The sequence below is a fragment of the Maylandia zebra genome, linkage group LG7 (genome assembly GCF_041146795.1).
Source record: "Maylandia zebra isolate NMK-2024a linkage group LG7, Mzebra_GT3a, whole genome shotgun sequence".
NCBI classification, from domain to species: domain Eukaryota; kingdom Metazoa; phylum Chordata; class Actinopteri; order Cichliformes; family Cichlidae; genus Maylandia; species Maylandia zebra.
The window spans coordinates 4,925,727-4,938,402 of record NC_135173.1 but is presented as its reverse complement, the minus strand read 5'-3'; the positions used below and the strand labels follow the sequence as shown (position 1 = coordinate 4,938,402).

The 12,676-nt window shown below is 42.3% G+C and overlaps 1 protein-coding gene across 2 annotated transcripts in view; it reads right to left on the bottom strand.

Annotated features, from left to right (window-relative positions):
* Positions 1-12,676, bottom strand: part of dusp8a (dual specificity phosphatase 8a) — a 39,328-nt gene that overhangs the window by 18,378 nt on the left and 8,274 nt on the right. For both annotated transcript variants that reach the window (XM_004570826.5, XM_004570827.5), the window contains exon 3: positions 4,003-4,141. In XM_004570826.5, the coding sequence (XP_004570883.1) occupies positions 4,003-4,141 (139 nt within the window). The remainder of the gene's footprint in view (positions 1-4,002; positions 4,142-12,676) is intronic.

Below are 12,676 nucleotides of genomic sequence, written 5' to 3'. Positions count from 1 at the left end.
CTGGACACTTAAAACTGTCGTGCAATACTAGAATAGCATAACTCATTTTGTCACATTTTATTGTGAAACAACGCAGTTTGATTGATGTGTGTGTCTTCAACGGAATGTGAAACAGCACAAACCTGACGAGGCCTGTTCATCTGTGAAATCACTCAAATATTCACTGACATCATCGCCCTGAACATGTCAGTGAATATTCTTAATTCACCTATGTAGCGAAATAGTACAATTTTTTTTAAAAGCTATATGAGAGTGAAAAGGCAGCAAACACTTCAAATTTAGGATTAATACACTGCAAAACTTTATTTTCCTTTGGCCACATAACTGTTTCAGGATTACCTCTGCACTATGAGTGCAGTCAAGTGCTGCCACTATAGACTATTTAGACATGTCCCTTGTCCCTTGTCACTACCTCATTTCAGTTGGTGTCCCCTTTCTCTCCTTTTTCCCTTTGACCTAACGGTGTGGTGTTTTAGTAATCCCACGAAAAACACTGGCAGATGGTGCAAGAGAAGATTAGAAGGAGTCTCACACATTAGAAAACTCTGTAGACTCACACATTACATGGATGACATATACATCTGCATGCTCCCGCACCTTCATTTCCTCTTTATGACCCAACTGCTGTGATGGTGCTTTTATAATGCTATTTTTGCATGTGTTTAATTTCCTAATTTCTAGCTGTCACCCACTCAACTTAAAGTACTTGAAAAAAAAAAGGAAAAAAATGTGCTATGAATAAAACATATTGTTATTTTTATCTCCACCTCCCTTCCACTTGAAAACACTACCCAACTCTCTTTTCATCCACAGCTCATGAGTAGCCTTTTTGAAAGTTCTCTTTTTATTCTGTCTTGCATATTAGACTGCTGAAACTAGAACACGGCAGCAAAACATTTCATGCTGTCAGTTCTATAGCGGGGCTGCTGTGACGTATGACACAGCTGGCATCGGCTAACATACCACCTAGCCCCACACTAGCAGGGAGTGTTCAGCGTTGTCTCCAATTTGGCTGTGTGCTTGCAGATTGGTGGGAAATGCACAAACTTTAGAGCCACTGGGGAGGCAGCTGGCTCCAACCAAGTGATGATCTCTCCCTCTACACACACACACACACACACACACACACGCTATCAGAACTCTGAAAAAGGCAAGACGCATCAGCTTGAGCTCCAACTGGGTGAGATCACCACTGTGTTAAAAATACAGCTGTCCTGAGAGAGGCATGTTTCTCACAAACACTTTCACGCAATCAATGAAGTAGCATAACCTTAACCTTTGTGCTTGCATGGATTCACAAGGACACTCTCCAAGTACAACTACATCCAGCGTGAATGCATTCTTTAATACAGGGTGAGAATCTGCATTAGTAATTTCATTCACAAAAACAATTGCCCTTTTGGGACAATGCTACCAGTATGACGTTTTCCACATGTAACGACATGGTGTGCTTTCCAGTTGATCAATTACTGAATGGTGGAAACCTGAGAGGGGTCACAGATTGTTTTGGGATCAATATGTTCCCAGAGCATTCATTATGATTGTGTAACATTTCATTCAGGCAGCTTATCTGGCATCTCCTGTCTTCTCCTGTCTTATTTCCCCTAGTTGAAAGGAAATTTACGTCAATAAGCATTAGGTTTAAAAATGCAAAAAACATAAATCCCTTTCAGAAATGTTGCCTTAATCTCCCTTTGGCAAGCGTCTGCATAACTGACATTTAAGGTAGAAAAATCAACCTCCCCTCAGACAGGCAGCTTCATAATTATTCTCAAATTCACCCTGTTCATCCCATTTATGGATTCTTTTCATCTCGCAATCCATTTCTCCCTCCTTTACCCACCCACATTACCCCTCACTGGATTTGCACCAGTGCTACACTCTGCGTAGTGTGTACGTCTGGTGTGAGGCTGAAAATAAGTCCTCAGTCAGATATGAGGTCACCACGGGAATTATTAGTAGCATAAATCAGAGGTTCAGTAGAAGGGAGGTGTAAAAGCATAAGGTGGGCGGAGAGGGAGGTGTGAACTGGGATTATTTTTTTAAATTTGGGAGACGGGAGTAATGCCAATTAAAGTCAAGAATGAGGAGGCAGAGACAGGACAAAAAAATAAAGGATGGACAAAAAGAAGCATACGTTTTTACTCATTATTTAATCCATTACTTTATTTTGGGTGGGTTTCATTTTTGACATCTTCGGCTTTTATTTAACAGTAAAGTACAGAGAGTGGATGGGAAAGCAGTGAGTGAGTGGGAGGAATGGCTGGGAAAGGCTAGTGCATGTGGTGGCCTTTGGTCATTCACAAAACCAGGTGAGCAACTTTTTACTGGTTTTTAGGAGGCAAGTGTGACATCTTCAAATGAGTAATTCTGTCAAACCAGTGGCCCATTTCGAAAAATAGTTTTCTTGCATGCTTGCTTTCACTGCTCTGTGAAGAGCTCGAGATCCAAGATGGCACATCGTGACCCCTGACCTTTGAACTTTCTCTGGGCTCAGTTTGTTCACAAATCACACATTGTGCCACTGTGGGGTTTTTTTGTAACAGAAAAGACAAGCGTCCTTTTAGACACCAGGCACTTTGTTGCTGCAAACTGTGCAGACGCAATGAACAAGAATGCCCGTCATCCCCAATTATAATATAAACATTGTCACATTAATAAAGGCAACTTAGCAGCAACACTTAAAAATCCTGACAAGCATATCCTATTCTTATCTCTAACACCTTCACACTGATGCTTTTTTCCCCACATAAGCAGATCCCACAGCAATCGTTCACATAACGTCATAATGCATGCAGGCACATGCATGCAACACCACCCACCTGCATGCATGCACTGCAAATACAGACAAATATTATGTATACAACGCTGCTGCTAGCTCCACTGACCCCAATATTACAACCACCCAAACAAAAGCGGACGCCATTGGCTGAGTCCTACAGGAGAATATTCTCTGCCACTGTTGTCGTGGAAACAGCAGAAAAGCGGGGACAAAAATGGAAGAGGTGTGATTCCTCTTTTTCTTCCTCTGTTGAAGAAACACAACGAGAACGAGCCGAGATTGATAACGAGGAGGGAGCTGCTGACAGGGGGTCCTTCAGTATTAACAAAATCCCGGCTTTTCAGTAATCAGAGAGTGTGTGTTTGTGTTCGTGTGTGTGAGGCATCAAACGCGGTCGTGTGTATGCACTTTGTATGCACGGGTGTGTCCACCCAAAGCATGCGCTCAGTACACTTCTGTGACAAATTGTAGAGGCTGTGTGCTTTCAGGCAATCCTAGGCATCCGTGAATGACTCATGAAAAAAGCACTAATCTCCCAGCGGAGGGAAGAGGAGAAGAATGGGGATGCAGAGAGAAGAGCCGAGATTTGCAAGAGCAGCATGCCTCCGCTGCCTCGTTTCAAATCCTGACTGAGGCAGATTACACTCCCCATTCTGCACTGACATATTTGGGACAGATTCATAAGCCTCGGCGGGCGGATATGTGTGTGTGTAATATCATCCCTTAAAAAGCTGCAGCCACCACAATCAAGATGTTATTAACTCAACGACTATTAACAGTCTTGGTGGGGCTCAATTATAAATCTCAGTGTGCTTAGTGGACACTACGACAGGGTAATAACTGTGATAAATAAGGCCAGAGGATTGAAAGTTGAGCTTCACCGTTACTGCAGAGATGCTGGGTAAGGGGAAGAGTGCAGGGGAGTTTACTTCCCCTCTCCCTCCTGGGCTCACACATACCTGCAAACCTTACACCACGAAGTCAGAACACTAGTATAGTGTTAAGAAATGGGGAACTGACTAAGGGCTACATTGTTGTCCTGTTGTTCTCATGAGTGACATCTGCTGATCAAACTGTGCAACGACAACAGTGCACCTGTTCGGGCTACAATAAATAGCAGTGCATACACACACACACAAAGGAAAACAGGCTTTGAGATATACAAAGTCTGCTCTTTCCCCTTTTCTTTTGCACCACCACCAACACCACACATGTCTTACCGGTGAGAAGGGAGACTTTGTGGAAGGTGCCCTCCAACTTTCCCATGAGAATGTGCACAAAACCATCTTTGGACAGATGCCCTGCTTCTTTGGAACTCTGGTCATAAACCACCACTTCCTGCTTCCTGCCCAGCTCAACCTGCACAGAAGATAAATAACAAGGAAGAGAAGAGAATTGATTATACAACAAAAATATCTTGTGTCAAAGCCAGCAAGGAAGTACGAGTTAGAAAAAACTGGAATTTCTATCTAATTGGCATCTTGGGTAATTTGGGACTTGGGACAACCCCAGCATTTGAATCTATGACATGTATTCAAACTTGTGGGTGGGGTTTGAGGAATATTTTCTTTCGCCTGAGTAAACCCAGGCATTGTAAGAGGGCATTCTGATGACGCAGTGATGGTAAATGAGCTGCGGCAGGGACCAAACCTGTTTCCTCAAACACCTGACCTCTGTGCTGCTTTCACATTTTCCAGGAAGAAGCAACAAAAATAAAAAAGAAATAAAAAGGAACTCACAAACACACTACTGGGTGTTTTGACAATAAACTTTTACTGGTGCCTGTGACTGCAACAGTAAACAGCAAGCACTGCGCGTGCTTATAGTTATAAGATAATGCACAGGACTATGAATATTGCATTAGGGTAGGGTATTGCACTGTTCAGTCATAATGTTTTGTTTTGGACAAATATGAGAAGGATGATTGCAGTAATAGAGGATAAAATCATGAAAGCTGGCTGCATAGCGAAGGGCGTGGACATCCAGTGGCTTCATAGTGATGCTGTTTATGTCAGATTGGGAGAAAGATGAGAGGATGTGAGCATGCGCTGATGCGACAAAGTATTTCTTTGCGTGTGTGTGTTTGCATGAGGGAGCATGTGCATGAGGCTGCACACAAACTAGCCAGACTGTGTTCATTCTCCATGTTGTCAGGCAGGCTTTGGTCACATGACCATCAGGCAGCGCCTACTGCAGCTATGAATCACTACCTCACTGAACCGCCACTGGACAGGAGACGGGAGAGGGAGCGGGAAGGAGGGCCAGCTACAGGGAGAAAAGGATGGAGGGGGATTGGGGTGAGGTGTGGGGGTAACTACACATTGGGTCAGTGAACAATAGAGACAAAAATTGAGAAAAAGAAAAAGGGGACAAAAAAGGAATTTAGGAGATGAAACAGAAGACGGAGAGCGGCGACAATGAAACGAGACGGGTCGTGAATTCTTTGTGTACCTCAGTAAACAACAAAAGCACATCATCCTCATGTGCAAAGTGTCGCTGAATATCTGCTAGCTTCCACTTCCTCAATGTCTCTTTGCTCTCTGTGCACATGAAGGCACAATGGCGATGACAACTCATGATATACACAGCTCCACAGTGCACCTGGAGCGCGTTTGCTAATGTTTCTGCTTACAGAGCAGCTGTAGCAGAGTGGCTTGGAAGACTGCCAGGCAGGTGATTTAGACAGGACAAGGTCAGTCTCTGAAGCATGCTAAAATCTCACTCTGGCTTAATAAAGGCTGACTTAGCTAAGCCTGCCTGCATCCAACACCAATACTGACCTAAAAGAATGAAAACCTGGGGTCTCGTTTATAAAACAGACTACCCATTATAAGCTCTCAAATGACTTATGACAGGGAACCATTTAGAAGTGGTTATTTACAGCAAAGCCTACACTTGATGTGTGTGAACATCAATATCTGCAAAAAAAAAACCCCCAACAACATACATGATGTGATATTCTATAAATAGTTCATCCAATGTGAAGGAAGTAACCAGACCTATATTATGGGATTGCAAAAAGACACTGACAATTAGTGCTGGTTAACATCTTATAGCGACAAGCAGCCTACTGTTAACAGCTTCATAAATAATCTGCAACACAGACCATCAGAAAATTGCAAACACCCTGGTTTCTTTTTATTCTATTTATTAGCATTGCGATATTTAGACTTCTTATCTATATCACCTAAAGTGGTTGCAATAAACAACTGTTGCTAAAATACACTGCAAAAATAATAAGATCATGGTTTGTGTGCAATGGAGCTATGAGGCCATCTGGCCCAGTATACACTCACGTACAAAATATCAACCAGATTAAGATCAAAAAAAGAAAGAGCCTGGAGGTGATTAGCATTAATTTAACCGTAATTAAAGTGCACCATTTCTATGATTTCCTGTTTTAGCATTAAACTGCCCACAATGCACAATTTGTTATTTGCCCTGCGTCTCTTTGTCTTTGTTTTAAATTCCCTGCATCCTTCATCCTAACTAACCCTGGATATTTTGGCTAATAATCCTAATGGGATCAGATCTAATTTGGGAGTCTGATCTCAGTGCCTGAGGATTACAGGCCTTTAACCGTACAAACGTGCGTTAACACAAATATAAACACACCGCTCAATGCACACTTTGGTGTTGTTTATCAGCTGCGCAGTCTAAAAGGTTTACTTTCTAATGTGAAAACATGGAATGAATCTCATAAAGGAAATACTGTCGCTCTCTGTGAAACTACTGTGTTCATACATTACATAGAAAACATCATAATTAAATACTTTTCTCAAACAACCACAGACACTGCAGTTGCATTTTTTAACATTTTATTTTCACAGGTTTGGTGGTACTACCACAATATAGAAAAAAATCTATAAATTTGCTGCAAATGATAAAATTAAGTGACAGTTAAATGCCATTTTGATGACTATTTTTTGATAAATTAGATCTCACCTTATTCCCTTATAAGACGAAAAGGAATGTCTAGATTTGTTAGAAAGTATAAATGGCATAACAGATAGAAGAATATTACACCAGATGCTAAAAACTACCCATCTGGCTAAGCATGTGAAACACATGGAGGTTGCTGCAGTGCTGGAGGTCAACGACCCAGGGCTGGGACTTGCTGTCAGACTGCAGCAGTAGTACAGATCCCTCATCCCTCTGCAGTGCTACAGCATCACTACTATTACAGTACTGGCCCAGGCTCTCTGACGCATGCACACTGCAGGTAAACAAGGAATGCCACTAGCAGAGAGGAAAAACAAGGGATGAAGGAACAGAAGAGGAAGCCAGGGAAAGGAATGCCAAGAAGGGGGATCAGACGGAAACTTGAGGGAGGATTAGATATAAAGCAAGAGAGAGATGGAGGGACAGAAGGTAGCACTAGCACACCAAATGCTACAATCCTGCTGCACCCAGGTCTCTCTAAAGGAGCTGGAGACCGGCGTCACAGCAGAGAATAAACAACAAACATGAGAGGCAAGATGCATAAAAGATGAAATTCTATTAAATGAGATACACAGAGCTAGAAAAAGGATAACATTTGACCCTGAAAGAGAAAAAAAATGAAGGGATTGGGCAAGAGAGTCAGAAGTCCCTGTACACTTCTAACTGACCCTGTTATAAAATATGTAAGGAGTGGAAGAAAAACGAGGTTGGAGACAAGGCTGCAAGTTAGGGCATGGACTTTGTGTCAATGCTCCTCTGAAGGAACAGTTTGTATGTATACACACACACACACACACACACATAATGAAAGATAACTGATGGGTAGCTTGGCAACAGAAGATATCTATGAAATAAGGGAAACGCTGTCCTGCTTTACGGTAACAGTTTGTGCAAAAAAGTGACATACAACTTCCCTCTGACCCCTGTCTTGCTGCTGACCAGTGACAAGGTCAGTGCTGAGTGGGAGTATGTGTGTGTGTACTGGTCTGTGACACAAATCTAAAAATGGACCCACATTCCTGAAGCACAGTCTGGGTCCCCTCACGGTGTCCACTCTGGGAGGACCCACACAAAACAAGAGGAGTGCGGTACGAGCCATCTTCAGTTAACAGTAAATTCTTCAGTAACGAGGAGCTGAAGAGATACAGGAAATGGCAATTACGAAATCTCTCTTTAAAAAGACAGCACAGTGAGCAGGAGTCAGAGTTTGTCATACTGATTCACCAGAAAAAAATTAAGTACGTACCACCCATACGCCTATCATTTCACTTGGTTTCTGGGTACATTTCTAACATTATTTCTATGCCGATGTGGCACCAACTGGACCAAACTTTCAACAGTATACACGGTATATTGCATGTACTCTAGTGTCTCCTTTTAAGTATTCAATAAGTCTGTTTAAGACCCCGGCTCACAGGTGCAAACTACACCTCTCGCGACTGTCAAGCTACCACCCTGGGGATGATGATGTCATTGACTGAAACTGGCAGCTGCCACCTCCATGTATGCTTCAGTAGGTGTGATATGTGTGTGTGAGACACTAACAACTGTGCTCATAAGATGTGGAAAGAGGTATATAATATGGTTCAACCTGGGTTCATAGATAATTTAGATTCTAGCCTTAGTATGGGGAATAACTGTGAAACATCCTTTAAAGTAAAACTTTACACCTGAATGAAAGTGAATCTGACTGGGATGTGGGTATGTGGCATGGTGGTGAAAGCTCCTGACGGCTCTGTGCATGTGCAGTGTGAGGTCATCCCTGATGATTTCTGAGATGTGGTCACCTGATCTGGTGTGGTCACACCTACATGTTGGTGAATATCAGGGATCCTTTAGCACACAGACACACATAAGGCCCTGTTCAGGGTACACATTTATATACAAGTGAATTTTTATACTTTTACATAAAAGTTTGTCTGTCTCAGTACACAGACTTCATTTTTGTCTGTAAAGAAAGCATTCATTCTCTTTATGTGGTAACACCTCATCATCCTCCCAATTCTTTATATAATGAAGTCATGTTTTGTATCCCAAAATCCTCTCACATGAACTCACACTAGAGTAAAGAAATATACATATATTATATTTTCTGTAATTGTTAGTTTTACTTTGTGATTAGATCTGAAACTATATACAGATTATGACATGTGTGTCTATGTTAAACAGTGGGATCTTAAAAGCAAACAATGACTCGGTGCATGACCTCATCAAAGCAAACATATGACATTATCCATCTCTGTAGAAACACCACTGCTGGCTTTAGCATTTCTGTTTAAATTCAGATAAATGTGAATGAAACACACGGAAATTTCCCATTTTTCCCATCTGGGTCACCTGGGAAATAACCAACACAGAAATTCATCATCTATGTTCTCAGAGTCCACTCTTGCAATCATGGGAGATGACACATGAAACACGTGTGATGTCCTTGATGGTAAAACACAGTCTGTGTCAGACACTAGATGACAAACACTTTTTGATCATAACAAAGTAAATAACTATTTCCTCTTTAGATGCACATTTGATTTATTCATGAAAGTGTAACTTTTTTCATGCAACACTGAATTAAGCATGAATTAAAGTAAACATGCTGTAAGAGAAAAATGGGAAAGTCACCATTTTAATAAGAAAATCCTATAAGAGAAATACAAAAAGATGAATTCTTGCAACTGTAGCTAATGAGATTTATTTTTTAAATTGTCTTTCCATATGGGGTTCCCTATCATGCATCATTACAGCCGCCTCCTAACCCTTGACATGGAGGATAAACACAACATATGGTGTGTCATCAGTGGAATTGATGGAGATCTTCTACATTGCATAAATCCATTAGTCACATGTTATCTCTCTCTGTTTGGCAGGACACTCAGCCGATATCACCAATTAAGATCACAGACAAGATTACAGCCTTTCTTGGCTTTATTGCTGCATGCCCATTATACCAAACAAAAAGAATCAGCCTATTGTTCATTATCATGTCTAAAATGTTGGTATCACAACAGCTGGAGAATATTTTCAGGTGTAAAATGAATGTTTCCATAAAGGCATCACATTGGTACGGCTGCAGCTAACAATTATTCAGTTATTTATTGTTTTTTGATTATACAGTGAAATTGGAGAAATATGTTTAAATCTGTTTGCATAATTTCTTCAAATTGCCTGTTTAGTCTGACTAATAGTGCAGAAATCACAAAAGGAAATCAGCAGCATTTAGAAAGCTGAAAGTGACTGTTAAGGGTTTCACTTGTTGTCATTCGACTTCCCAAAACACTTTTTCCCCCTCTCTTGATCTTGATTAAATGTCTCAACCAATCAGTTAATACCCATTACAGAGTCCAGTACTGGGGAATGGCTCAATATATTTATCAATTTTCTTTTTTTGGTTATCTATTTGTGCTATATTGATTTCAGCATTATTCTATTTTGCAAGCAGAAATCCTAAATTTTACAAGTTCACCCCGTCACATCTGTCTTAAACTTGATGCACTACATCTTGGTCAGTGTGCTGATACAGCTGGTTTCTTCACTTTACATCAAAAATGCAAAAATCAGCTAAATTTTCATCTGGAAACCTACTTGTGGTTATAAATATTTAAGTTCTGCCACATTAACAGATTTGACAGCTCATAAGTGCAACGTATCTATATGCAGGCATGCTATTTCGTTTAACAAAAGCGTGGGGTCCATGTCTATATAGAAGAGGAAGGGTGCTTCCCCAGGCTGGTTACTGGTAGTGAAAACCTCTGGTCCATCTGTCAGGCCTCCCTGGCCGGCTGTCCCTGTCACAGCAGCAGGGATTAGCCAGGCTTAAGCCAAGAAACCAGCCGCCTGCCCTCTAGCCTGTCGGAAAAGGCATGAGGAAGCCCCATTTCCGACTAAGCCTGCGCTCTCCCAGCAGAGGTCGTCCATCATCTAGCCTACTGTGTCCAGTTCTCTACACCTACATTAATAGAGAGCATTAATAAAAGGAGCTATGAAGGGATGGAACGTGAAAGGCAGAAGAAAGAGGACACCATTTTGTTTGCTGCTGTTCTGTTCATTCAGCTCAGTTAACTGAAGCATTGGGAGCTTCGATGAAAGAGGGTGAGTGCAGCGCCTTGGGGGACGCAGGCTATTAGTTCTCAATGGGATGCGAGGCGAGAGGCAGCTGGGGAGGAGGCGGAGGCAACAGCCCATCCATGAATACTGTCAATGCTGCTCTCCTGCTTCCTGCATTCACTTCCCATACAAAGAGCCACAATGGTGTCCTTTGGCGTTTTGGCTGGCTGAGACAGCTCCTGGAGATGCTCAGAGCCATGTGGGGGGTACAGACGATGGTGTGTGTGTGTGTGTGTGTGTATGGGGGGGTCAGTCGGGAGCTGGCTTAAACACCACACAGCCAATCTGCACGTGCCCAGCCCGCGGCCTGCCAGTGGCCACACAAAAGGGATGATGTCATGCTTAGCCAATAACAAAAGAGTCTGGGTCCGTCAGGCCCTCCTCTCTAACCCGGCTAGTTCCAGCTTTATCCAGCCTAGCATTAATCGCAAGCCTTATCCTCTTTACTGGGGGTGGGGAATGGATAATAACAAAGCAGGCATGGGACAACACTAGACAGTGAGAGGAGAACTGGAATAAACTAATAAGAATCGAGGTGGTTGCGAGCAGCTGCAGGCTATGGTTGCAAAACAGACAGACAGAGCTGTCACGAGAATGAAAGTGAGCGAAATCAGGAGGAAGCATGGCTCTGTGGGGTGCCACAGTGTGAGATCTGCCAAGCACAGAGCCCCACACAGAGATGAACCCAGAGACGGAGCACAGAAACACGCTCTAGCGCGCTGCACTCAGGGCAAGTAATGAAACTGAAACTCTGACAGTGATCCAAAGCTTCAAATAAACATTTCTCCAGCAGCAGCTAATTTAAATCCATCGCTTTCTCTTTGTTGTCTACATCTCTAGTGTTCAAAAGATTTTATTTTTGGGTGTGTAAGATCTCGGCTAAAATAAAACCATTATCGGAACAAAACTGGATCTTTTGGTCGGAATAATACAAGTATTCAGATACAGAATCTTCTGGCTGATAATGGTTCATGTTAGGTGAAAAGGAAGGCATGTGGGGTCGACTCGCATTAAAGCATTAGAGCCAGGGAAAAACAGCAGGTATATAGGGACTCGGTTAAATATCCCAGGTGCTATTAGTGGAACTGAAGTTCATTTTACCATGTAGACGCTGTCTGTCATCTACAAATGTTAGTGTAACCCAGCAGGAGTAAACAGAGCAATAAAGTAATAAAGTCTAAATATTTGCCTTTTTTTTGGGAAGTGATGTTTTTAGTTATGAAAGATGTACCAAGCAGGTAAATACATGTCAGCCAGTTTGGGGCTGACACACAATGGCATAAAATGGAAGCTGGTCATAAATCACTCTTATAAATAGGCTCAACAGAATAAGATGAGTGGCAGGCCAGACAACCAGACCGCCTCCTGGCAACCAGGAAGTAGAACAACAAAAAAGAAGTGTGAACTGCCATTCTGAGTCACGCCTAAAAAAAAAAAATTCACTCACCTGGCAAGTGTCATGGGTTGCTGTGAATCATTGTTTTATTGCACTGGGTGTAACTAAAAAGTTGAATATCTAAAAATAACATTTGAAGCCAGGAGGCAGAAAATCATCTCCCATGTCCTCTACAGCTTTTTTGCTTTCTGTATTCAGTCAAGTAAAACTGTTAGCTGATGAATGCATGCGCAAACATGACAGCACAAAAAGCACATACCGCACACAAAACACACTGATGTCAACCCTCCTCCTCTCCCCTTGCTCCCCCCCCCCCCCTCCCCCCTCAGAGATCCTTCAGTTTCACACAGAGACTAAAAATACAGGAGTCAGCATGCCGCGGCTGGACAAGCCATGGAAAGAAGGCTGTCATATTCAGAGGAGAAGTCATGGAAACCAGAAGGATCCGATTTCAG